Below are 25,616 nucleotides of genomic sequence, written 5' to 3' on the forward strand. Positions count from 1 at the left end.
TCAGTCTTCAGTTACCTGGAGTTTATTTTTAATGCGGTGTGCGGTGGTGGTAGGACTGCTCCTCGAGCCCAGGTGTCAGCGCGGGCCCGTCCCCCGCCATCCTTTCCTCGCTGGTTTGCGATGCCGTCTCTGTTGAGCTGGCAGAAGTCCATGGAGCACCGTGCTGTTGCTTCTGCAATTAAAATTAACTTTTGCTTTCATCTTGTTTTCTTCACATGTGGTTGAGTGCCTTTGTGTTTCTCATTTTCTTTATTTTTGTATGTCCACTCCTTCAGCCAGGAAGTACTGACTGAGCGGCTGTCACACACCAGGCTCATGACCAGGCAGATCACAGCTGTGATGAAACACGGTCGCTGCCTCGCGCAGCTCCGTTTCTAGTGGAGGAAAAACACAGTAAACACGATCCACTCAGTTATCATCTGTCCATAGATGATTCAGGGCTGTGCAGAGGGTTTATGAGGAAATACGTGTATAGGGGATGTACTGGGCACCGCGGTATTTTACCGAGGGGTCGGGAGAGGCCCAGCTGGGGAGAAGCCTGAAGAACAGGAGGGAGCAGGCCGCGCGGCCAGCTCTGAGGGGAGGCGCTCACGGGCAGAGCGGGGCCAGCGCCCGGCCCCGCTTAGCGTGCAGTCTGGGGTTGCTCTGCTGTCAGAGGTTCCTGAGGGCAAGGCCCTCTTGTCGTCTGCTGGGTCTCGTTTCGGATGCATCCTCACGCTTAGTAATTTGGGGTTGTAAATTCACTTTCGGTAGGGTTTTAGGAATGAGTTCCTAGCAGAGTTTTCTTTGTTCCACATCCGGTCCAAGCCTAACTGGACCGTGTAAATGTAGGCCTCAAACTGCACGTGGCGCAGGCCTGTGAGACGGATTTCCATGCAGTCATTTCCCCCCCAGCTCCTGGCTTGGCCATCAAGGCTTCACGTGCAGCCAGTGGTGATCACCCTGGCTTTATGCTGGGGCTTTAGATCTGTCCTCTGTTCCCACTTGTGGGTCAGAGATCACTCCCCCTGCCCCCGCCCCCGCCCCCAGCCAGACTGCACTGCCGCAGGGTCAGCTGCGCTTTCCACTTTGGGTTTAGCTGACGCCAGATTTCGGCCCTTGGGACCGCCGTCTCCCGGGACCTCAGCTGTGCATGTGAAAGGATGTTATGATTTATCTAACATTGGAAGCAGAAGGGTTTTCAGACTATCAGTCATACAATTGGAACCAGAAGCTCCTTCCATTAATACCAGTACTGGTCTCAGGGAAGGCTGATGGGGTAACCGGTTAGCTAGTGGGATTCCTCTTAGCAGAAATTCTAGGGTGTTCCTGGAACATGGGTGGCAAATGCCTTTGGTCTGAAGACCCTGTGGGCTTTCCTAGATGATTATTGGTGCTGGGAGGGTGAGCTAGATGCTTGTGCTCGAGTTTTCCTAAGTTAGAGATGTGCTTTCTCTTATTGATGGAGAATCCCTTTCTCTGGTTTGTAAGTGCCTGTCATGGTTCCAGTGCCTTACCAGAGTCCATTTATTTATTTATTTACTTACTTACTTACTTGTGTTTGTAATTGAGGTGTAATCAGTTTACAGTGTTGTGTCAATTTCTGGTGTAGAGCACGATTCTTCAGTCATACATGAACATACATATATTCATTTTCATGTTTTTCACCGTAAGCTACTGCAAGATATTGAATGTATTTCCCTGTGCTATACAGTATAAACTTGTTTATTTTATATATACCAGTCAGTATCTGCAAATTCAAACTCCCAGTTTATCCCTTCCCACCCCTCCTCCTTCCTGGCAACCACAAGTCTGTATTGTATGTCTGTGAGTCTGTTTCTGTTCTCTGTATAAGTTCATTTGTCTTTTTTTTTTTTTTTTTTTTTTAAGACTCCACATATGAGTGATCTCTTACAGTATTTTTCTTTTTCTTTCTGGCTTACCTCACTTAGAATGACATTCTCCAGGGCCATCCATGTTGCTGCAAATGGCATTATTTTATCATTTTTAATGGCTGAGTAGTATTCCACTGTATAAATATACCACAACTTCTTTATCCAGCCATCTGTTGATGGACATTTAGGCTGTTTCCATGTCTTGGCTGTTGTAAATAGTGCTGCCATGAACATTGGGGTGCCGGTGTCCGTTCCAATTTGAGTTTTCATCTCTTCTAGTATACGGGGAGTGGGATTGCTGGGTCATATGGTAAGTCTACTCCTAGTCTTTTGAGGAACCTCCATACTGTTTTCCACAGTGGCTGCACTAAACTGCGTTCCCATCAGCAGTGTAGGAGGGCTCCCTACCAGATTCCTTTTAGTCCGCGTTCATGCAGCCTGTCTGATACACTGACGCAGCAAGCACACCGGCCATTCGTGGTGCTCCTGGAATCAGGGCTGCTCGGTCATCTCCTTAGCACATCCGAGAGTTCCGTTTGCTGATGTTTTTAGTGAAAACTTCTGTAATGAACCTTGTTTCATAGACTGATTTTAAGTAGCTCATCCTTTTCTCTTCGAAATAATTTGTGAAAAAGAATTATTCATAATTAAAGCTCGAAGAAGTAAGTGTGCCCTCCCCCCCTTCAGATTCAGATAGCGCCTGAGGGGAAGCTCTGTTCGAACAGCCCCAGTTTAGTTCTCAGCTGGTTTTGGCTGATTGTTCTTGTCTAATTTCTAGCAGTTTTTATATGAATACTTAAGGAACCATGTTTTGTTGCTTGTTAGAGAAGGAACTCTTTGGGGAACTTTATTAAAGGTACGTGTGGACCTTTCTTTCCACTTGTTGGAGTGCTGAAGGTTTTGTTGTGGAATCTACTTCTCCCTTGGTCCTGTTTTTAGAGAAGTATATTAAAAATATTTCCATTTTTCATGTTACTGTGATTAGAATGTGCTGTGAATTTAAAACGTATTTTCTTGTTAACGGTGAAAAAATATTGCAGCTGTAATTTTACCTCATTAATTATTCGTTCTAAGACTTAGCCTCACCATCCTTCTATTCTAGTTAATTTCCATTAGTGATAGCAGGGGTGAGAATTTTCCACCAGAATTACTTGTCAATTGATTCTTGTACTTTTGAATTACAGTATTAAATATATTTTCTAATTGTAAAATGTAAAAAGAGTGTACTTTTTTAAAATGTAGAAACATTTAAAGAGAATACAAGTTCCAGAAACACAGGTCGGCGGTCTTTTTTGAAACTTACGGCTTCCATGATTGGAAAGATTATTTTATACATTGTTTTGTGATATTTTTGCTATATGGTAAACGTTTTTGTCTTTAAATGTTCTCAGAACATGGATTTTAGTGGCTGGGATTTTAAATCTGTTACAGATTACCTTCTTGGACGTTTTTTGTCCTTGAAGAGACAGCTCCGTCTCCTTGTTAACTGGGTGTGTCTTCATTGCATCATCTCACGGCAGTGTGCATCCTAAACCGCTGCTTGATGCGGCGTCTTCACATGTGGTGTTTATTTGGTGCAATCTTACGTTTTGCTTTTTTATATTGGTTATATTTATCCATAATTTTTATTTACATTTTTTGAAAATAGATTTGTAAGGTGATCTGTTGGAAACCACTCCTCATTTGATTTTAAGAAAATGGTTATGATTTACTTTGTTTACATAACTAGGCCAAAGTAAGCCTTAAGGCCTTTGGGTCTGTGCTTGAAGAAGAGTTGGGTGTGGGCCTTTTTCACCATCTGTTGTCATGTCAGTAGACGTTTCCATTTGCCCTGCTTTGTTTATTAGACTGTGACTTTGGTAACTGGTCACACTGCTGTCCTCTGGTGACATGGTCTTTAAGTTCTGTGTGCTATTTGTAAGTCTTCTGGAATTTTGACGGTGTGGAAAGAAAGGGATTTGATATGAATGACACGAGTGACACGCTGGTGCCTGAGCCCGTCTGAACGCCTTCACTCGGGCGGCTGATAGTTTTGTCACTTGGTTATCAGAGGAAGCCTTTTTTCAAGTCCTTTATGAAACATTGACCTGGGCTGCTGGCAGATCCCTTTGATCTGCTGTCACCCTTTCCACGTTGTGGGTGTCGTCCCTGCAGGGGCTTGCGGGTGCAGCTTGCTGATACTGGCTTCTGGGTCTCTTCCTCGAGTTCTTCCGTGGCAGGAGGTGTTTCAAGTTTGTTCTGCTTCAGACGTTGTGTGGTCAGTCGTGTAAGGTGTTGAGAGGTGTGACATTGTTGCAGCCTTTATTACTACTCTTCAAAAAAGTGGATTAACTGTTCTTTAGGTGTGGCTTGTGACTTTCCACTTTAGGGTTAAGTGTTCTCTGGTTTCTTTCTGCGTTGCCTTTTCTGCATTGTAAACCTTTTTCATCATCCCTGGACTTTGTCCTTAACTATTCGTCTTTGAGTTTGTCACCTGTTTCTGGTAAATATTATTAGTTTCAAACTAAAAATAATTCTACGTTTTAATCTGCATGTAGGTGCAGTCTTAAAATGTAGGGAAAAGTTGGTGATTTAATTGTATGTTGCAAAATTGTAACAAAATTGATTTATAAGAAATACATATTTTGTTATTCACATGAGCTGAACATATTTCTCACATGTATGTCTGTCCACAGTTCCTGCCTCCCAGCTCCTCAAACCCTTGGGATTTTTTTAAGAGTTGAGCGTGATAAAGGCCTTTTTGTTAGGTTAACGAGGTGGCCTGGAAAGCACCTAAGGATGGGGGCTGGTTGCCAGCGGACTGTGATTTAATCAGTCGTGCCTTTGTAATGAGGCCTTGAAAAAACCCAGGGTTGTACTGGGGAGCTGCTGGGCCGGGGGCGTGTGGAGGTGCGGGGGCCCCGGGCCTCCCTCCTGTCTGGCTCTTCCTGAGTCATGGCCTTTAGTGACTGGTCATCTGGTAACCTGCGAGCTGCTCTAGCAAATTAATTAAACCTGAGAGAGCGGGTCGTAGGACCTCCTGATCTGTAACCAGTCGATCAGAAGCACAGCTAACGGCCTGGCCCTGCGGATGGTGTCTGTAGTTGGGGGGGGTGGGGGGTGCAGCCCTGGAGGGCTGAGCCCTTAGCCTGTGGAACCTCTGGGCGGGCAGTGTCGGAATTTAGCTGAGTTCTTGGATGCCTTGCTGGTGCTGACTGCCCACTGGTATAGAAGCACCCGCTTCCCAGCACACACAGTTGGGTCTCGAACCAGCTCAGACGTCAGCCCGCCCGTCACCTCTGACAACGAGGCTGAGGGCAGGAGTGAGTGGCGGGAGGTGGCAGGCAGTGTGGGCCCTGTGCTGCTCAGTCACATGTGGGCTTGGCAACTGGGGGTGGCCGGGTGGGGCGGCCAGTCCTCCCTGTCGCACTTGTTACGTCCCAGCAGTGCTCTGTGTCCTCCTTAGTGGAAGAGAAGGCCGACACCCAGCTCCTCCTCGGCATGTGCTTAGACGCCTGCGCGCGCTACCTGCTGCTCTCCGAGCGGCCGTCGCGGGCACAGAGGATGTACGAGAGAGCCCTGCAGATTTCTGAAGAAATCCTAGGAGAAAGACACCCGCAGGTAAGGGAGGGGAACAGGAGGGCTGGGAAACAAAGGTTTCAGAAGTTGGGGGGTTGAGCTGGGAAGAGGTGAGCCGCGGCGGCCCCGGTGCATCAGCTCCTCGGCCGTCCGCTCCTGTCTGACCCCCTCCCCGCAGCTGCTTTCACAAAGAGTCTGAGGCCGCGGGTCAGCCGCTGGGTCTGCCCGGTGTGTTTCATGTGAGGATTGGTTTGCACAGCACAGTACTTTGGAAAACCGGATCTTTTGAAGATCTTGTGAGAACAGGGTGACATTTGAAGATCCTCACCTCCTGAGCCCCACAGGCAGAGTGCGGGGGGAGGCAGGAGAGAGGAGGCGACTGTGTGAAGCAAAATGAAAAGCATCCTGTGGGAGCGCAGCACAGCACGCAGCGCGCACTGCACTGAGGCCGTCTCTCTGTGTCCCTCCTCTATCAGATTAAGTTCTCAGGAGTGAGGAATGGCTTTTGTGAAACCTCGGAGGGGCTGGTGCGCGGGGCAGGCCCCTGGGCTACGAGTTGTCTTCAAGGGGATTCAGCGCGAGACTCCATAAAGGGGCAACAGCGCTGAGGAAGAGCAGGTACAGAGTCCAAGTCCCCAAGGCCTGGAACCCGGGCCTAAGGCATGGCTTCCGAGGAGGGCGGTCAGGCCTGCTGCGCTCAGTGCCAGAACTGTAACATTCCGTGGGAATCTTCCTAAAAGCAGTGATGTGCTGCTTCTGGGTGAGCCTCAGGGTCACCACGGGAACGCCGTCACCGGCAGGCTCTGGAGGCGGCTCCGAGGGCCTGGCCTGAGTGCGGCGGGGCTGTGCTCTGCAGCTCCTTGCTGCTGCCTTCCGCCTGGGGCTTCTGCTTTGACAGCTGGGCTAGTCAGCAGCACTCACCCTGCTCCCTAGTCTGCAGGTTTGTCGCGTGGCAGAGGGTGGAGCTGATGCGTCCGCTGTGCAGTGTGAGGACCACGTCGCTGGTGGAGGCCGGCGTCCCTCCCTCAGCTTCTGTGGGATGCTCAGAGGGATGAAATCTTCCGTGTCTGTTCAGTTTGTCAGACTCCAAGTTAACGTTAGATCTGTGTAGGTGTTTTTTGTTTTTTTTAAAATTTTTTTATTGATCTATAATCATTTTACAATGCTGTGTCAAATTCCAGTGTAGAGCACAATTTTTCAGTCATACATGAATATATATATATTCATTGTCACATTTTTTTCTCTGTGAGCTCCCATAAGATCTTGTGTGTATTTCCCTGTGCTATACGGTATAATCTTGTTCATCTGTTCTACAATTTTGAAATCCCATCTATCCCTTCGTGTAGGTGTTTTTTAAAGAAGCAGCTGTCTGGTTTTCTTCTTTTGTCTAGACCATTGTGCTGATGAGTGACCTGGCGACCACCCTGGATGCGCAGGGCCGCTTTGACGAGGCCTGTGTTCACGCACAGAGGGCGTCGGATCTGGCGAGGCAGATGGAGCATCCTGAGCTTCATGTGCTGCTCAGTAATCTGGCTGCAGTCCTCATGCACAGAGGTGGGGGGCAAGGGCATGGGCCCCATGGCTTTAGGGCGGGTGTCGCTGGATATGGAGACCTGGGAAGTGGCGTCCAGGGAGCACAGGGGGCCGTGAGGACGGCACAGCCCGGGGCGCGTCTGTAGTCCCGTGCTAGCCTGTGAAACACCAAGGTCACGGACATTCAGCAGCAGTCGTTAGCGCCTGAGTTCTGTATGCTTTACACAGCGCGCTCAAGAGGCTGGTGTGATGGGCTGTGCCGGGCTGCTCAGGGCCTCACCTGTGCTCGGAAACCTGGAGTGACGGTCTCTCCTCCACGTGCCACCGTCTGGGAGGTCCCGGCTGGTGGGGTTGCAGCTGCCCCAAGCCAGCCTGTCGGGTGGGACAGGCGAGGCCGCAGAGGCCTCCCGCGGGGAACTGGGTCTGCGCTGCCACCCGGGCTCTCTCTGGAGTCTCTCAGGATCACTTTGAAAACATGCAGCTTCTCCTCCCCCCTCGTCTCCGGGTGATTTCAGAACAATACGCACAAGCAAGAGAGCTCTACCAGGAAGCCCTGAAGCGAGCGGAGCTGCGGAGAGATGAGCTTTCCGCCCAGCACATCAGGGAGGAGCTGGCCGAGCTGGCGAGGAAGAGCAGGCGTCTGCCGTAGTCTCCGCAGGCCCCAGGCCGCCCCCGTGGTAACAGCTGGGACTCCAGGCTCCGGGCACCCAGATCAGCGGCTTCAGTCCTTGGTCCTTGACACTCAGGTTCCCTCAGCGTGGTCCTGGGGAGGACGAGCTGTGCGCACTGCTACTCTTGTTTTTTAGAGAAAACTTTGACCCCCAACTGGTTTTGCTTCTAAGGGTGGGTGTCAGTTGGTGCTTGCAGTTGGGGCCCGCGGTTGGTGGGGTGCTGGCCCGCCTGACTGCAGGCGAAGGGGGCGGGTCAGCCAGGCATCTCGCTGGAGGTTCAGTCCATTGATTGGCTGCCATCTCTTCTCTGACGTTTTCAATACCTGGCAGACCAGCGCTCCCTGCCTTGTGCCCAGGGGGACTATGGTGAGTTACCTTGTCTTCTAGTCTGTCTCGTGAAGCCCAGGGTGGGGTTTGATGCAGAAAGGAGGGCAGATGGTATCTTGGCTTGCTGCCAGAGTGAGGTTTTAAAGTGGGAATTAGCACTTGAAAGTGTAGCGCCTGTTTGATTTTATAAATGAGTCAGCCATCGGTTTCTGTGAAGGTCTGGGTATATACAACCGTGAGATGAGAGCCTCCTGCTGCCCGTCTCTGAGCACCCGCTTCTCCACCCCTCGGCCACGTGCCGTCTTCGGAGTGTGCTGCCCGGGCTGCACCCCAAACCTCTGTCTCAGACTGGAGCCCTCGGGCTGTGAGCCCCACCCCCCACCCATAATCCCGACACGCGGTCCCCTGACCTGGGCCAGGCCCTGGCTGTCTGGGTTCAGGTCTCAGTGTCCTCCTGTGTGAAGGAAGGAGCAGGTGTGATCCTCTCTCGGCCGTGGGGGGTGGATCTGGCTGACGGCCTGAAGTAGACAGGCTGCTGTGCGGAGAGGCCTTTAGCCCACTGCCTCAGAGGATGTGCGGTGTAGAAACGCAGGTGCATAGACGTCTTCACCCCAGCAGGTTTGTGGCCCCCCTGGGTACCACGAAGGGGCGCTGTTACTGCTCGGATGCCGGTGGGGGTGTGAGTGGGAGGGAGAAGCTGGTATTCCTGGTTCCTGTGTACATACTGGAAGAATCTTTTTATAATAAACTGGAGACTCCACAGCCATACTGGACGTATTCCATCTTTGAGTTTTTCATGAAAAATAAGTAAAAATAAAATACAGGGATTAGATTAAAACCAGTCTCTTACATTTTGCAGATGTAGTTTCTTCCCGCTTTGCCTGACCCAGCTAAGTCCTTCACTCGAGTCTAGGAGAGAAGCTGTAGCTCAGACTGAGTTTCAGGAGAGCCCAGTCTTAATTTATTGGTGATTTAAAAAAATTGTCAACTACTCACCTTCTGCGTTGAGGATGTTTTTTGCCGTTTTGCAACTGTAGGAGTTACTGAGAGTGAGGTGTTTTTTTTTCACTCCAGGTTTTATTGAATTTTTGGCTCACGGTCCCAGGGCTGGAAGAACTGTAGGTGTTTTCAGAAAGACAGCTGCTGCGCGTGGCGCTCGCTGCACTGCTGTGCGGGCAGCAGGACGAGGACTGACCCTGTACTGACTGCTCTGAATTCAGAGGTGGATTGTGAAAAGTAGTGTACATTTTTGAACTGTTTCACTAGAGCTTTCAGGGCGTAAATGTTTTAAGATAGGATCCCCCAGCATACCAAAGCTCAGGCATTATGAATCTTCTCATAAACGTGCGCTGGAAATTGGCTGTCAGGACGCTTCTGTGCACGGTGTGGGGAAGACGTTAACTTAGTTCTGGGCGCTAAAAAAAAAAGACCCACTGGTGAGGCTGTAGCTTCAGGACACAGCCTGCAGAGTCACGCCCCAGGTCACAGCTGACCTAGCCAGGCCCTCGTCGCGCTCGGCGCCGTGCAGGGCGTTTCGGGCCTCCACGACCAGATGGCCTGCTCCCCAGATGCACCAGGTGAGCGTTCTGTTCTGCCGTCGTCCGCAACTGAAACGTGACAGTGGATTTCTCTCCCCCTTCTGGGATCTCCTCTGGGTGACAGCAGTGAAGGCAGACATACTGATGATGAGGGGTGAGTAGCTCACAGCTGCTCCCTTTCCCTTTGGGGTCCTCGAGTGGAGCTGCTCAGGGGGCATGACTGTGACACTAGTCATAGAAAAACAGCATCTCTTTGGGACAGCTGACAATGTAAATTATTAAAATCTGTAACAGTACCAGTATCTAAAATAAATTCAACAGAAAACTTAAGTTACTGTTTTTAGTTCACATTAAAACGTTATGTGTGTGTATATATATTTGTCATACCAGCTTTCCAGGTGGCAGGCTTCTGGTGGCTGCACCTGATCTGAAGCTTACTTTGAGGACCTTGAGCACAGGAGAGTGCAGCAGAGTGACAGGAGCGAGGGGCCTGCGCGTGAAACGGGTGTGGGCTTACGGCCCTGTCTTAGGTGCTCATTTAGCTACGTGGGCAAAGTCCTGAGCCTGCATCCTCACCTGCAAACCGGGACGAGGGGTCTCCTCACGCCAGAGGCGGTGCTGTGTTGGTGGAGGCTTGCGTGCACTTGTTTAAAAGCTTAAGGGTCTGTAAAGTGCCCTGGAGACCTCCACCCCTGCAAAGCAGGAGCGTCCGTACGCTACAGGAGGAGGCTCCAATGCTGTGCCTAAGTTGTATGGAAAAAATTTAAATTCAGTAAGCAGTTACTAATGAAGGGTGACTGATCCTCTAATACTGTAATTAGTTTAAAATTCAGTGTTTTAAACTATTTGAAAACATTTGACAAGAAACTCTTGCCCACAAGGAATCAACATGAGAGTGAACGCTGGCTGGCGCCGTGGCGGGGAAGGACCAGGAGCCCGCAGGACACGCACAAAGCCGACCTACGACACCGAGACTCTAGGCGGACTGCAGTCTTCCAGCTCCACTGATACTGTACGCCCAACTGGAGAAAAGTAAGTTTTTCCTTTGTGATCTGAGACACCGCAAGCCTTAAATCACAAATAATCTACCGTAGCTACTGACAGGGCAGTCAGGTTTATTTTGAAACAGAAGCTTTGTTGGGCTGCATCAGATGCAGGAGAAAAAGAATACGGGGTGTGGTTAATTACCAGTGTGCATCACAGTGAGGTAAGCCTTTAAAACGTTAAAAACTGAACTATAACATACCCATGCAGTACTGTTTTTTCAGTGCTACTAATTTAAAAAAATTAAAGCCTGCACTGTAAATTTACAATATGGCAGAATTTTGTTTCTCCTTTTGACCCTAATGTTAATGTACAGATTTTAAGACAGGGTCTGTGTTAAAAATCTAAACATTTCCACAAGATTTTAAACATCGCTGGGAATCTTGAGTTTAGAGGAAACAGAATCGGGTAAAAGTACAATGCCCGTGACAGCCAGCAGCTTGTGGCTGGGCTGCGTGAGGTTGTTGAGAAGGCAAGGTCATTAAAAAGACAGTCGAGAAGGTTTAAAAAATCACCTCCAAAGGTGATGCGCTGATTGGAACGTAAGTACACAGACGCTGCGGCAAGGGGAGACACTGCAAAAAGGTCCTCTATTTACAGAAGAGTGATTTAAAGACACGGTTTTCTTTACAAACAGACGTAGAAACAGGAGTTGTCTGCTTTTTAAAAACTCTACATTTCAACCAACCACTATTATAATCCACTGAAATGCCTGCGTCAGGGCAGCTTCCCCCACATTTGACTCCAAATACATTTCCATTCTGCCCTCTTCACCCGTGGTCCAGGCTCTCCTGACACGTCTCTGGGCACGAGTCCTAGGAGGGCAGGCTTCCGACCCGCAGCGTGAGAGGAGCCGGCCAGGAACTCGAGCTCCCTCCCCGACGCCAGCCCGCAGGTCAGTCGTCGCTGTCGGACAGCGTCTCGTACTGCGCGGAGAGCAGCGGGGCGGGCTCACGCTCCCAGACGCGGCTCTGCTGGTGCGGCGCGGCGGGGCTGGCGGCGGCGGGCGCGCAGGCCAGGGGCGCGGGCGGCGTGCTGCTGAGCATGCGCATGGTCAGCGGGTTGTAGGGGAACTGCGTGGAGCCTGCGGAGGGAGAGGGACAGGCGGGCGTCAGGGGCCCGGGCTGAGCGCAGCGCCCAGGGGCCGGATCACCAGTAAGCAAGTGGCTATGGGGGGGGAGGGGGGGTGGCACCAGGTCCAGAACCAGGCATCTCTCTGCAGAATCTTTAATAAGAGAGTCTGGTAACACCAAGAACTCCTTCGCTCTTCAAAAAAAATGCTGTACACGATCTCGGGCCAGGTTCCCAGGAGTTCAGCAGGTCCCGGGCAGACTCAGGGGAGCAGGCACCTAACGACAGCGCTGCTGCCCGCCGCACAGGGTTCTGGAAAGCCGCCTGCAGCCTCAGAAGCCCCTAAAGGCGGGGAGCATGCCACGCCATGAACTGTCTAGTCATTCCTTCCCTGAGGGGTTTGAGATCTTTTCAGGAAAGTGGAACCTATTATGATACTGTAATGGAAACAGCTTTCTGGACAGAGCTGCTGATCTCAGAAGCGCCCGCCGCCTCTAGCAGAGCGCCTTACCTGTGGAGGAGGGCCTGTCCTCCCAGGCCCACCCCGGCGTCTGCCTGTGGTAATCCCCTTCTGAGTGCACAGAGGACACGGACGAGGGCCGCTCAGTTCCTAAGTAGCCTTGCCCAGGGATGGGAGACTTAGATTTCCTGCTGTTTGACTTGCTGATCAGCTTTGGTTTGCAAACTCCTAAAAGTGAAAGAAATGGTTAATTATCGATACATAGTAATTGCTCTCAACTTTCAAACTTACCAAAAATGCTGATGGTTATATAGCTAATGCTGAGTGAAACAGGCGGAACGGAAACAGTACCAAGTACCATCCTCACAGTCTCCTTCCCCAGCAATTTAGAGAGAAGCGGGTAGGAGCTAACACACCACCCCAAGGAAACAGTATTTAAAGGGAAAGTAACTGCAGAATGGAAGCCCCTGCCTGGCTCTGCTTGGTAAATCCTGGCGGCCCTTGGGCTTCTCCAGGCTGTTGAGCTGGTAACCTGATCAGTAATTCGCAGGGGTGGGAAGCCCAGACTGGGCTCCAGGGCGTAACGTTAGAGACCTCAGGAGAGATTAGAGCCCGGGTCACAGAAAAAGGGACAGAAGGCAACTTCTACCCTCTGACTACCTGGACAGAGGAGGAATGCAACCCCTGGAGGGTGAAGAGAGCAGCACAGAGAACGGGGGCAGGTGCTTCACACGCTGGAGGCAAAGCTCAGAACACACAAAGCCAGGTCAGAAAAGAAGTTAACAGGTAACCAAAAAGAACTGAGAAAAAGGTGTAGGAAACAAAATACAGCAAGGATCAGGACAGATATGCCAAAAAGGGAATTATTAGGGCAAAGGGAAAACCTGACAGTAGAGCACCAGAAAGAGGTCACAGTGACTCAGAAAGGAACTGACGTGCGGGGACAAAGACTTCAGCAAAAAGGTAATTGTGTTTCTGAAGCGGAGGCCCCAAAATCAGAGTTAAGAGAACGTCTGGTAGGACATCTCCCTGAGCGCAGTGTCAGCGCCCGCCTGTGACAGGGAACCTGGTGTCTCAGGATATGGGCAGAGCCTTCTAGTGAGAAAAGCCAGGTGTGAGAACCCTGCCACAAAGAAATGCCGTAAGATTACACAAACGGCTGTGATCGTGTAAGTCACCTGTACTGTCACTGTAACACACACACACACGCCTAAAAGCAGTAAAAATCAGTGGAAGAGAATGGCTCACTTTTTAGACCAGGAAGTAAATTCACACTGTCCTAAAATCCATACATATAGGTAACAAGCCTCTAGTCTCTCTAAATCTTGTTGTTGGGAGGGTGTGGCTCAACGGTAGAGCACGCGGTCCTGGTTCAATCCCCAGCACCTCCATTCCCCTCCCCCACAAAAAAACTTTTTTAAAAGGGGGAATGCTTTAATATTTTTAACCTCAGTGAGATCTTTGTATCACTGACCATAACAGGAAATAATGAAATGTATCTGACCTCTATAGATAATCAACAGAGTGCAGTTCTCAAAAGATTAAGAAAAGATTACATATAAAGCTTAGAGTCATGGTGGTGTGGCCTGCTTTTAATAGGGTACATAAAACGACCTCATTCCAACAAGCTGTCTGTTCATATAAGCAGGAACCCCAGCGTTCTAGAGGATCTGACCCGAAGGGTGTTTTTCCTTTTTTCTATGGCTTAAAATCCTTTTATACTGAGCTTGTCATTTTTACTACAGTAGTTGCCACTTTCACTCAGAAGCCAAACAGGAAGTTGCACTTGTACATGTGTGCATACAGGTAAGGACTAGATGCAAACAAAAGAACTGGTGTGCTGGGGGGTGACGTTCTGGGTAAGAATTTTCATCCCTTTTAATTTCACATAACTAACGTGTCTGACTCCAGTTACTGAAACCTTCCATGACTCTGAGCACATAAATGACATGGCTCAGTGATACCTCAGAGCTTGGGCTATAAATTGGCTTTTTCTTAGGAGACAGGGCAGAAGAGCATGAAAACGAAGACTTCACCTGAGTGAGGTGACAGGTCCCCTTCCTCCCTCCGGGCCTCACCACCGGTCACAACCGGGGTGCTGGCCCCACCAGGCACGATGCCCACGGGCTGGGACATGACGACCCCGTGATCCTCAACTTTGTCGTCAAAGCTCCCCATGAGCGCCTTCCGGATGATGTCCTCCAGCCCGAGGTTGCTGGCGGGGTCCGCAAAGGAGTGGCCCCGGGAGCTCACCGCGCCTGCAAGAGACCAGCCGGCCTGTTCCCGAGGGCGGCTCGGGGAAACTTAATCTCTCTCTGCTGATCAGTCTCCCACCTGTGTCTCTTCCCCTCAGCTCCCTGGTGTCCACACTGTGCTTCAGTGGTTTTCATTCTGTTGGTTCGTTTACCTTTTCAACAAGTATTTTACCTCCGTTCACTTTTCACTGCTAGTGACGGAGCAGGTCCCCCCCCCCCCCCAGCCAGTGCTCACTTCCTGTTTGTCGGACTGACTCCTGGCAGGCAGTGTCTTGAATCTTACCTGAGGTGGTGACTGCGGGCAGATTAAAGATCTCGGTTCCTGGCTGAGCAGCTGCTGTATTTAAACAAACATTCACGTTAACTAAGATGTAATAATCACATACATCGAAAGAGATAGTCTCAAAAAAAAACTTACAATAAAATTAACCTCATTTTCCACCATCTCAACTTTATTTTTCACCCGTTAAGTGAAGATAGAGTTTTTTTTTTAAGGGAAATCAACTAATAAAAAATCACATGAGGTAGGGAAATCAGAACGGGAGTGATCCAGCCTTGGAGGGAAAGGAGCTTTGTGGTGCTGGAGAAACACCTAGGAACAAGCTGCCCTCAGAAGAGGGTCCCAGGAGGACCCTGGGAATATCCTGACTTGTGATGAGAACAGGCAGAGAGAGAGGCCTCTGAACAGCACAAAAACGACCACGGGTCCCTGAAAACTGTTCTCATGTTCCTGGGAGGAGACAGTCTGCCTGCTGGTTCCTTTCATTCCTGCTAACTGTGCCATGTGTAACCTGGGAGCTACCGATAAAGCACTGTGCCAGGGACAGGAGGACCTGGGGGACACAACCAGTGTCCCCAGCTTGATGCTGCGAGCTGGAATGAGAAAGAATACGGGAAGGAAGTGGTGGCTAAGCGGACGGTGACCAGAGCAGAGCACGCAGCTGGGGGGAGGCCCCGGGAGAGAGGCTCTGCCCTGGAGGATGGCGTCCGTGAAGACGGCCAGGGCCGGGCGCAGAAGCAGACTCTCCGGCAGGGAAGGCCGCCGGGAGGCTCAGGAAGAACCACGCGGTGGGGACCACGGTACACGCTCCTGGAAACGCGGTAAAGAAACAACCTGAACCAGCCTTGCCGTCACCACCAAAGCGGGTGGGATAGGATTCACTCACTTCACAAATACTGAGTGACAATTAGAATAAAATCACCTTACTGATCAAAAATGGTCAGATGAAGGCAATTTCCCACAGCGCAGCTGGCGACGAAACTAGGGCACTGTAAACGCCCCGGCTCCCTACGTTCCCGCAGGGCTGTGACCCCCGCCCTGAGCAAGCCCTCCAGGTGACCGCCGCGCCGCGTACGGAGGTCCCAGGGCCCTCGGTTCAAAGCAGATGGCAGCCGTGGGGGAGAACGTGGGTTCACTCGGCGGAGGGAAGACGGGGGTTCAGAGGTTCTGGGGCTGCTGGGAAGGGGCGGTAGGAGGCGGAGGTGCCACCCGGGAGCAAGCCCAGGGACAGGGCTCCCGAGGGGCGGAGGGACCGCCAACGGAGCCACCCGCGGTCGACAGCGAGGAAGCTGTGCGCACAGCCAGGGCAAGCGCTCGTTTCTAGACTTTTAAGGAGCCAGTAAGACACTGAGGAAGAAACAAGGCCTGCGAAGGTCTCTAGGCAGAGCTTGGCAGAAAAAGCTGAACTCCAGACAGAAGTCTGGGAGTCTCCAGCACACACGCTGAGCCCCAGAGTGGAGGAGACAACAGGGAAAACGGACGTCCCAGAAAAGAGCCAGGGAGGCAGGACTGAGCTGCTCAGGAGACAGAACAGCCACAGAAGGGGGGGGGGGGGGGGGAGAGGAGAAAGCAGGGCCTGGAGGGTGAGGAGAGTTTCTGTAAGAGGGACAGGGTTCACAGCCGCGGGGATGGCGTGAATGGAGATGGAGGCGCCGAGAGAAGCTGCCGAGGGCCTAGATCCCCAGGTCTGCTTCCTGGGGGGAGCCCAGCATGCCTGGGGCCCCACGAGCCGCTGGTCCCTCAATACTGTTCCTTAAGTGTCCTTTTCCACAATCAGAGTTCTTATAATTAAAAAAATCCCGGATGAAACAAGTTTTGTTAGCACTTACGAAGGCATTAATAAGGTTTACCTCTGTTAGTCAGACCCTTGTTTCATTCTACACTTTCAGAGAGTAGGGGACCCAACACAGCACCTGCTCAGGAATGACTGAGCCGATGGAAGACCGAGCTGCCTAAAGACAATGGAGAACGTTAGGCGAGAGGAGAAAACTGTACAAGCGGCTGCTTCAGGTCATACGTGGCACTTTTCTCGTCAAGGAGGATTTTTTATGGCGAGACAGACCAGAGGGCGTGTACGCCCCGCACAAAAGTGAGACCTTAACAACCCCGTGCGCCTCGATGCTTCCTCCCTGGGTTCAGAGAGAATCTCAGTGTCACCACGTGTCTGTTGGTGAAACCGAGAAGCTGCTGGTAACAGATGAAACCACTGAACACGAGACAGAAAAAAGTCCCGGTAATGTTTTTAAAAAGAAGAAGAAAGGGTCTGCAAGCCTGATGGCAGCTCAGAGCGCGCTGGTGTTTAAAAGGAGCATCCAGCAGCCGAGAGCTGGGATGGGGACACTGACACGTGACACTGGGCTCCTCCTTTTCCCCTGGGTCCTTCAGCCTTCGTGTGTCACCACGTGTCACAGATCCAAACACACATCCACACGGCGTTTTATAGCTGGCAGACTTAGGAGTCCTTTCTGCTGCAGAAGCAAGCAGACTGTGGGACACCCAGGTCCCTGCAGGGCATCCCGCAAAGCCTCTGGCTCCCGGACAGACCGCAGGAAGCCTGGGTGACGGGGGCGGGGAGGCAGGGGAGAGCGAGCTGAAAACAGCACAAGGAAGGGTCCAGGGAGCGCGTGCAAGTCCAGCCTCGGGAAGGGCGTGGTGCCGGAGCCCCTGGCTGTGCCCCAGCGCCGACAGCAGGACCCGGAAGGCGCGGGCTGCGCAGCTGGAAGCCCTGCGTCGGAAGCCCCACCCCACGACCCACTAGGTGAGTGACTGGCAGCTGCTGTCCTCAAACCGCCGCTCCAAGTCTCTGTTTCCTCATCAGCAACAGAGGTATGCGGGTCATTGTGAGGCTAAACCTTCCGTCCAGACTTAGAACGGTGCCTGGTGCGGGGCCAGGGCCACAGATATGACTGCCCATGCCAGTCTGCCCTGGACGGCGGGCTGAGATCCAGAGAGACCCCGACAGGGTGGGGGCACCAGCGAGCACAGGCCGCCCTGGCCCTCGCCCAGAGGGGCCCACGGGAGAGCCGACACCCGGTGCTCGGGCTGCCAGAAAACCCTGCTGCGGCCTTGGACTCCCTCGCCGTGATGAGTTTGGGATAGATCATACCGCGCTACTCAGAGAGGCTACGCCAAATAAAACGACTTCAGTGGAGAACAAGTGGGGGTAGGGGTGCCCAGAAGCAGGCCACCTGATGAACGGCTGGTGGGTGGGGGTTTGTAGAGAGAGGCAGGCTCGAAAGGCACGCCTGGTCTTCAGGGAGCCAAGAAAGCCCGCCAGACGGACGAAGACCAGTGCGTGAACACTGCGGAGAGCCGGCCCAGCCCCACAGAGGAAGACGGTCCCGCCGAGCCAGCACTCACTCGGGGACAAGACGGGCAGCTCCGGAAGGCTGCGAGGGCTCGGCCTACCGGGAAGTCCCGTGTGCCGGGGACGTCGGGGCAGGAACTCTGCGGCCAGACGCCGAGAAGAGCCTTCAAACCCGGAGACCGCCTGGGAGGCAGCCTGGGGACAGCACCACTAATGCGTGTTTACGGGCGGCTCACGAAAGAAGTCCCACTTACCCATATCAGAGTCACCTCCACCAGAGGAGTTCAACTTACGAAAAATCTCCTGCTTCTTTGATTTAACCATGGGTGACGTGTTTTCGAGCTTGGTGAAGAATGAAGGCAAATAGCTGATACTCCCCGGGGAGCGGGAATCGTTCCTGTCGGAACAGGAATGCGCGTTACCACCATGCTGTCTGGCCAGTGCTCGCGACAGTCCCCGAGCGGCCGGGACCGCGACCCCATCCCATCCCCAGCTTATGTCTGCGCTCACAGAGCTAAGGAGCAGCGTGTGACTGTAAGCCAGTCAGTGCGTCACGTAGAAGGACACGGCCAAACACTTTAGCAGCCAAGGTGGAGCAACGCACTCCATCTTCCCAGGCGGGAAGGGCGATTCCCCAACAGAGAAGCAGCGAGCAGCGTGGGGAGGGGCCGGGGAAGCTCGGGCAGCTCCCCGGGCCCTTGCAGCCTGCGCCACAGCGTGAACGCTGGCTTTTTACGGTTGCTGCGTTAAGTGGGAACTATTTCACTAACAGCGTTACTTTGACTAATAGCACAACTGTTTGCTACTTGCCTATGAAGAAGCAAAGCACTCACACCTACGCCATCAACAGTCAGCCCTGAACAGAGTAGCTGCCACGTAGAAATAAAACTGCCTATTGGTCAGAATCGTTTCAGGCCACCTGCCCAATGAGCTGAGTTTCATGTCAAGGGTTTCATATTTCATTGGTACCTTCCGACACTAACATACTTGAAAAAACAAGTTTTCGCTAACGGCTCAAGACCACCCAGGGTCCAGCCAGAGCCAGACGGTAACGGAGAGCAGAGGGAAGGGCGCTCACAGCCGAACCTGGCCACGGGGACTCGTGCGTCGTGCAAACACGAAGACACAGCCCGCATCCCAGACAGACAGAGGAGGCAGCAGGAATGTAAGGCACAGTCCCCGTTCTCAGAAAGCTCACAAACTTGGGGGAACCCTGTAAATGTGTAATTACATTTAACGTCATCCCCTTTCCAAAAACGGTTTCTTCCTCGTTTCACTGCAGGCACCAATACCTATTTGGTTGCCTATGAATCGAACAGTAAGTGAACCACTCTCCACAAGCTGCAGGAGACACACCAACTGCCTCAAGGAGGGAGACAGACCTTGGCCTAAAGCCGGACTCTCCCTCCCGCTGCCTCCGATCACAGCGGGGCCTGGAGTCACCTCCGAGCAGCAGTGGCGGTGCAGGAAGTGGGGTGAGTGGGCCTGGCCACACCCGGACACAGTGCTTGACTCCACTGGAGGTGTGGGCAGAGCACTAGGCAGCGGGCCGGGCAGGGGCCAAATCAAAGGTGTCTAAACCAAGCGGGACAAAGCCTGGTTCCCAGGGCAAGCAGCTTCAGGGCCAGAAACCGGTAGGAGAAAGCATGTGAGGCAGCCCGGCCGCAGCGCCCACTCGCCGTGCAGAGCCGCTCAGGTGCCGGTTCAGCAACCACACGGACGAAGGTTTTAAAGAAAAAAAAAAGATCTAGGACTTGATTTCAAGAAGAATGGTGAACAGTTACTTCCTATAACCTACGTAAATAGGGTATGTTACAGGTTTTTCATTAAAATCCACAGCAATAGATCACTAGGGAAACAGACAAAATGAGCCTCCTGATCCACGACGTCAGCACGGGAAAGCGGGGCGCTCACCTCTGCTCGGCGGGCTCAGGCCCCCGCGGGGCCAGCAGCAGCACTCCCTCCTGCTTCTCGTGCACGGCCGGGCCCTGCGGCGGGGAGATGGGCTCGTAGGGATCCGAAGAGATGTGACTCCTCTCTGGGGACTTCCCAGGCCTGAGGCTGGAACACAGAAAACATGAGACCGCGTCCCTAGGGCTCCCCACGGCCAACCCCAAACAGAAACCAATTAACTCATCACTTAGTCGGCCACGTGTATCGGAGCAAAGCCACCTCAGACACTCCCCAGCCCCTGGTATCAAAAAAAAGGTCTGTTGCTGTGGCTTTGTCCACGCCTGCCTGCAGACTGGGGAGTCGCATGGCAAACGCTGCCAGGGACAGGCCCAGCCCACAGAAGGTGGCCAGCCCTCCCCTGGGCCACCTACTCCAGGAAGCCCTCGAGGGTTTTCCTGCTGATTTTGAGCGAGGACCGACCCAGGTATTTCCCCAGTAAGTTAGGAGATAAAGGACCTGAGGACCAAACGGAAACCTGTCAGGTGTCAGGTGACCTGCTTTTATTACTATCACAGTTCAGTATAACTACACATACTATGTGTCATTTGCTCCCCAGTAAGCCCCATCCAGTTCTCAGGGGGCCATTTTTCCTTTAGTTCTTTGGTGGTTCCCGCAAACTGACCTGAATAATCCATCTCACACCTTTCTTGATTTCTCGAACTTGAAGCCAGACCGTCAGTTCCCTCCGTGGACAAGGGAAACTGCCTGCCTTCTCCATGTTGTTGCGTGCTTTATTTTAACCTCTCGTTTGTCCACACGGCATCCTCAGCCATTTTCATGGGATTTCTGTTCTAGAACTCTAGGAAAGTGCCTCTGTGTTTTGTTCACAGATTGAAAAGTCAGTTGATGGTGTCTGAACACCACTATTGATTGTGTGAACATTTTAAACTATAAAACCAGGTAATATGACTAAAACCAGTGAAAGCAATGTAGCATTCCTCACTGAGATGCACAGGTGGGGCGGTGCAGAAACTACAAGTGAAAAAGTCCGACGGACTTTCTTTGCATCAGTGCCATCGGTCGCTCAGAACCTCCGGCCTGTGCTTCGACGGCTCGGCCGCACAGCCAGCTCTCTCTCCGCCTCCGGTAACTGGGCTCTTTGTTTTTGCTGGTAAAAGACAATGTGTTTTCATCTCATCCTTAAGATCATCCAGCTTCCTGAAATTATGATGGCCGAGATTCGCTTCAAAATAATCCAGTTTGAGGGTGGGGCGAAGGGGCTACAAAGAAACAGAACTGGCCCCGAGCTGATGAGACCGAGCTGCAGCCGGGCTCTGGTGTGTTTGCAAAATCCCACAATAAAGTTTTATGTTTTCTCCCTCAGATGAGCACCATTCGGCTTCTTAAACTCACTGTTCTTACTTCTTTATGTTCTTTGCTAACTGAGGGGCCGGTACGAGGCTGGAGAACCACCTCAGCTGCAAACGCCCCTTCCCGTGCTCTGAGTTAACGGCTTCACTGCCTGGTGCCTCCATCCACCGCAACCTCCACGTATTCACCAGTCTCTGACCTGCTGGTCCCCTATCTTGTTCTCAGCACTGTTTGCATTTTAGGAATGTCTGTGCTGCTCTGTCAGTTAACACATGCCAACAGTCAGGCTACCACCCTCAACAACCCTGCATTCAGCTTTTAAAAACCCAAGCACGGAGCACGAGGAAAGAGGATACACGCTTCCCCAGGCGGCCCTGCCGCACAAGGCCTGCTTCCTCTCTCCTGGCCTCGCTTTCGTGATTTAGTATCAGGTTCCTAAACATGCCAACGTTTTTATGATTCCCAAGAACCACACAAAGTGTCCCTATGCCACCACCAAACGCCAGTCTCCAAAACCGTCTCTGCAAACTCACAACAGGGGGGCGGTCAGGTTTTCCATGCGTTCTAGGACATGGCACCAGCTGCCCAGACCGTGGACATCCCACGAATAATGTGCAAAGGAAAACCCTCACTGACACCGTCCAGGGAGGAGTGGTAAAGAAACTCAGATATAAGAAACGGCTTGAAATACAGACCATACCTGCCCCTCGACTTGTCCACGAGGTTCTCTGGAGAGACCCGTGAACCTGGTCTTTGATGGTGAGCAGACTGGGACTGGGATTCCGGGCTGTAACGGTTTGACGCTTTAGTCCTCACAGGTGTCGACACCAGTGCAGACGGTGAGTTCTGGAATGTGGAGGTGGGGGGCTGCTGGGGAGGCTGCGAGGAAACTTGATTTCTAGCAAAATCTTGTGTGATAATTTGCTGTGAATAAGAAAAGAAGGAAATGGTTAAATCCACCGAGTAGCTGCAGAAAAAGTACACCATACAAAGTCTGGACATCCCTGTTGTGACTGCGTGATACGTGCCTTCTGCACGACCCGAAACAGAGACAAGCGCGGGGAGACACTCACGCAGATGTGGTCGGCGAGTGTGATGAGTCGGTGTGTCCGGGGCACCTGCCCCACCCCCTCGGCCTGGGAAGACGGGGGCGGCTGCTGCGGGGACGGCGATCCCTGCTGCGGGCGGTAGTGGTGTGATGGTCCTTCGTACTGTCTGGTGGCCTCGCCTAACGCAGGACAGACAGACAAGACATCTTACTCCAGGAGGGCCCTGCCTCCTGCTCATCAGCAAAGATTAAACATAATTCATCTCTTAATTTTGAGGAAAAAATATGTATTCACTGACAAAAACCAGAAGGCTAACACAGAATAAAGTGTGAGAGAACGGGCGTGCACACACAACCCCTGTCTGCTGCTTGCTGCACCACTGAAACACACACAGACATAATCAACAGTGGTTTAAAGCCAGTTTCCATTTCTGCAGTTTTAAACGTTTCTGGACTCATACAAGTTTCCTCTCAAACAAAGCAGCGATTTCCATACACGGTCTGGACACACAGCGAGGGCGGAGGCGGGGACACCCACCTTCCGGCTGGCTGGCCCTCCCCCGCTCGGGCGGGCAGCCCGGCAGCCCCTCGGGCGGCGGCGCGGGGGAGCTGGCCGGGCTTATCACCTCGATGGCGTCGCTCGGGGCTTCATACCGGTGAGAAGACACTTTAAGAGAAGAAAGAATCTTATTTTAAAACTAATTCTATGAAAAGCTTTAAAAGTCTGAGCTCTTCAAACCTATCTGCTTCTCTTCATTTCTTATTCCGAGAAGCGTCCGGTGGCACCTGGGGTGGAGGACAACAGACAGCTCAGGGAATGTGTCGGGGGCCGGCCAGCGCCACCTCGGGGCTCCCGCGCTGGGCGCCGGGGCGCGCGGAGCGAATGCACTTCCCTGGGCTCTGAGACCTTTAGGTGAGGCGGAATAGAAACAGGTTTGCAACGTTCTCCTGGGAGCTGGAAAAGAAAAGCACCAGGAAACACTCCTCAAAAGAGGCCAAACACCCAGGAGCGTAGGTCAACAGTCTGTTGTCTCCAGTCACTTCAGCCCTGTGCGCAGCCAGCTCCTCCTCAGCGCGGGGACTTGGAAGCTGCGGGTGAAGTAACATCACGTAACGATGCTCTCAGAGCACCAAGGACTGCAGACAGAGCTCCCCGAGCCAGTCAGTGCCTGGCACGCTGTGAGGAGAAGCACGAGTGGGGGGCGGTGTGAAGGGGGGCAGGCTGACCGATGGGCCGGCCCAAGGAGACTGAGGGTCCGCGGTGGGCGTCCCGGCCGCCTCTCAGTCCCGCCGCGGCCTCAGGGCGGAGACGGGAGAGGCAGGTGCGGCCTCCTGCTCAGGAGTCCTGTGATGTCCGAGTGTTCCCCGCAGCACAGGGACACTGGCCAGGCAGCGGGTGCGACCAGTGGACGCTCCCATGCACAAGGCAGGCATGAACCCTGCCAGCGCCCGCCGCCCGCCCTCCGATAGCCAGCAGAACAGCCCTCTCTCCTCCCGCCCTCGGGTCTCCCGGGAGCTGCAGCCGCCTGGGTCTAGTCCTGACAGCCGGGCTGGGGACTGTCTTCGGTGAACAAGCACTTCACGCTCCTCGGTGAACGGTGCTCCCCGCTGCCCGTGCACCAACCCCGAGCTCATCCACAGAGGGCCTGGCTCCAGTGCACCCTCAGGGGATGCGGGGAGGGGAGGCCCTGGAGAGAAAAACGGGGAGCCACAGTGGGTCCCGGGGAGAGCCGGGGGCTTCCCACAGGAACCAACTCAGGGATGCAGGAGAAGCGCGCTCAGAAAGCGAGCAGCTGGAGGGCAGGCGGGCTCTGCTCTCCCACCTACCGCGACGCCAGGGGAAGGGCAGTGCCGCCCGGCGATGGGGCTTCAGTGGGCTGGGGCGGGGGTCCCGTGTGGCTGGGACCACCGACCAGGAGGCCTGTCCATGTGACTGTGCGGCTTCCTCCTCCAGCCATTTTCTGCACGGACAACACCTATTTTGCCGATTCTCATCACCCCAGGCTAAAGGACATTTTCCACTGACACAGCAGGCCACCAGAAGCCTCAGCAGTGGGCATCTACCCAGACAGACACCCTCAGGCGCAGAAGCAGACAGGGCCACACATCTCACGTGGGCGCACAGAAACCATTTTTCTCTTTGTCTCCGACTCAGTTCCATTAGCTGAACCCAGGGAGACGCCTAGGCGCAGCTAAGTCACTCCAGGTGCTGATAGGTGCTTGTTTACGTATCTGCCTGTAGCTTCAAGAATGCGATACAGAATAGGTCAAAATAAGTTTAAAGTAACTTTTCTAGCATTTTACTGTAGATCTGTGAACTCTTACACTTCAAGGTAGACGTCAAATGACTAACCAGACTTGATCAAAATCCAGCTGCCAGAACGGCGCAACGTGAACACCGATTACCGATGATAGTGATCGCCAACGAGGCGGGGTCACTTTTAGAAATTCTCTATCTTAGAAAAAAAGACGTAAACAGCTCTGGGGGCCTAAATACTGAAGCACACCCTAGAAAGCATTTGAGATGTGGCCTCAGGAGCACAGAGCCTGGTGACACCTGTCACCCTCCTGCTGCCTGTCTCCTTTCCACCCTGAGCTCCATGAAGGGCGAGGTTTTCTCATGGAAAACACTTCAGCTGCTGTACTTCAGAGACTCTGATACTTAAATAACCAGAACAGCAGAAGAGCCGGTTTTGCACCATCAACCCAAAAGCCTTCGCACTCCATTCACTGCCCAGACGTTTACACCAGCTGTGGCGCGTGCCCTAGGAGATCAAGTCATCCCGAACTGGGGACCGCAGGCGTGCCCGGCGGCGATACATACAGCTGCCGGAAGAGTCTGAGCTCTGGGGGCCGCGTTCCCTGCCGTCCTTGTCCGAGGCGATCTGCCGGGTGATGATCACGTCTATGAAGTTGGCTGCGGTAATGGTGGTCTTTCCTCGGGTCCTGAGCTCCTCCTCGTATCGGGACTTGGGAGGAGGCCCCTTCTCCTTCCCAGCCTCAGGGTGAACCACCGCAGGGTGAGGCTGGGGCCTGCCACCCGGCGGGGGAGCGGAGGCGCACGCACACTGCCCGGCTCGCTTCTCCGCCTCCGTGCCCTTCTCTAGCTGCTGCTCACTGACTGCGGCTGACCTGCTGCGCAAAGTTTCTTCCAACCTGGCGGCTTCGTGCTTACTCTCTTTCGTTTTGGACACGTCCATCTGGGGGGCAGAAGCTGCGGCGTCCACCAGGGCAGCCAGGGCGTCCGCAGCCGTGTTGTAACGCGAGGCCGGCAGGCCCTGGCTGATGGAAGGGCCCCCGGCAGGCAGCGGCCTGAAAACAAAACCAAACCACAGCCCGTGAAGGGGGTGCCGCGGGGTGTGCAGCAAAGCAGAGCGAGAGCGGGG

General features: G+C 53.0%; 2 protein-coding genes across 28 annotated transcripts in view; one reads left to right on the forward strand and one right to left on the reverse strand.

Moving 5' to 3' along the window:
• TTC19 (tetratricopeptide repeat domain 19) overlaps positions 1-14,775 on the forward strand; it is a 30,898-nt gene extending 16,123 nt beyond the window's left edge. For 2 of the 6 annotated variants that reach the window (XM_074342096.1, XM_074342101.1), the window contains exons 8-12: positions 5,320-5,474; positions 6,824-6,986; positions 7,481-10,533; positions 11,331-11,440; positions 14,076-14,775. In XM_074342096.1, the coding sequence (XP_074198197.1) occupies positions 5,320-5,474; positions 6,824-6,986; positions 7,481-7,614 (452 nt within the window). In that variant the 3' untranslated portion in view covers positions 7,615-10,533; positions 11,331-11,440; positions 14,076-14,775. The remainder of the gene's footprint in view (positions 1-5,319; positions 5,475-6,823; positions 6,987-7,480; positions 10,534-11,330; positions 11,441-14,075) is intronic. The other 4 variants (XM_074342097.1, XM_074342098.1, XM_074342099.1 and 1 more) reach the window with 4 other exon arrangements.
• Positions 10,597-25,616, reverse strand: part of NCOR1 (nuclear receptor corepressor 1) — a 163,792-nt gene continuing 148,772 nt past the window's right edge. For 21 of the 22 annotated variants that reach the window (XM_074342073.1, XM_074342074.1, XM_074342079.1 and 18 more), the window contains 10 exons: positions 25,055-25,542; positions 22,769-22,897; positions 22,256-22,410; positions 21,883-22,106; positions 19,833-19,979; positions 18,173-18,315; positions 14,615-14,668; positions 14,113-14,334; positions 12,128-12,304; positions 10,597-11,629 (listed from right to left, as the gene is read on the reverse strand). In XM_074342073.1, coding sequence (XP_074198174.1) covers positions 11,442-11,629; positions 12,128-12,304; positions 14,113-14,334; positions 14,615-14,668; positions 18,173-18,315; positions 19,833-19,979; positions 21,883-22,106; positions 22,256-22,410; positions 22,769-22,897; positions 25,055-25,542 — 1,927 coding nt within the window. In that variant the 3' untranslated portion in view covers positions 10,597-11,441. The remainder of the gene's footprint in view (positions 11,630-12,127; positions 12,305-14,112; positions 14,335-14,614; positions 14,669-18,172; positions 18,316-19,832; positions 19,980-21,882; positions 22,107-22,255; positions 22,411-22,768; positions 22,898-25,054; positions 25,543-25,616) is intronic. The other variant, XM_074342080.1, reaches the window with a different exon arrangement.

The sequence above is a fragment of the Camelus bactrianus genome, chromosome 16, assembly GCF_048773025.1.
Source record: "Camelus bactrianus isolate YW-2024 breed Bactrian camel chromosome 16, ASM4877302v1, whole genome shotgun sequence".
Lineage (NCBI taxonomy): Eukaryota > Metazoa > Chordata > Mammalia > Artiodactyla > Camelidae > Camelus > Camelus bactrianus.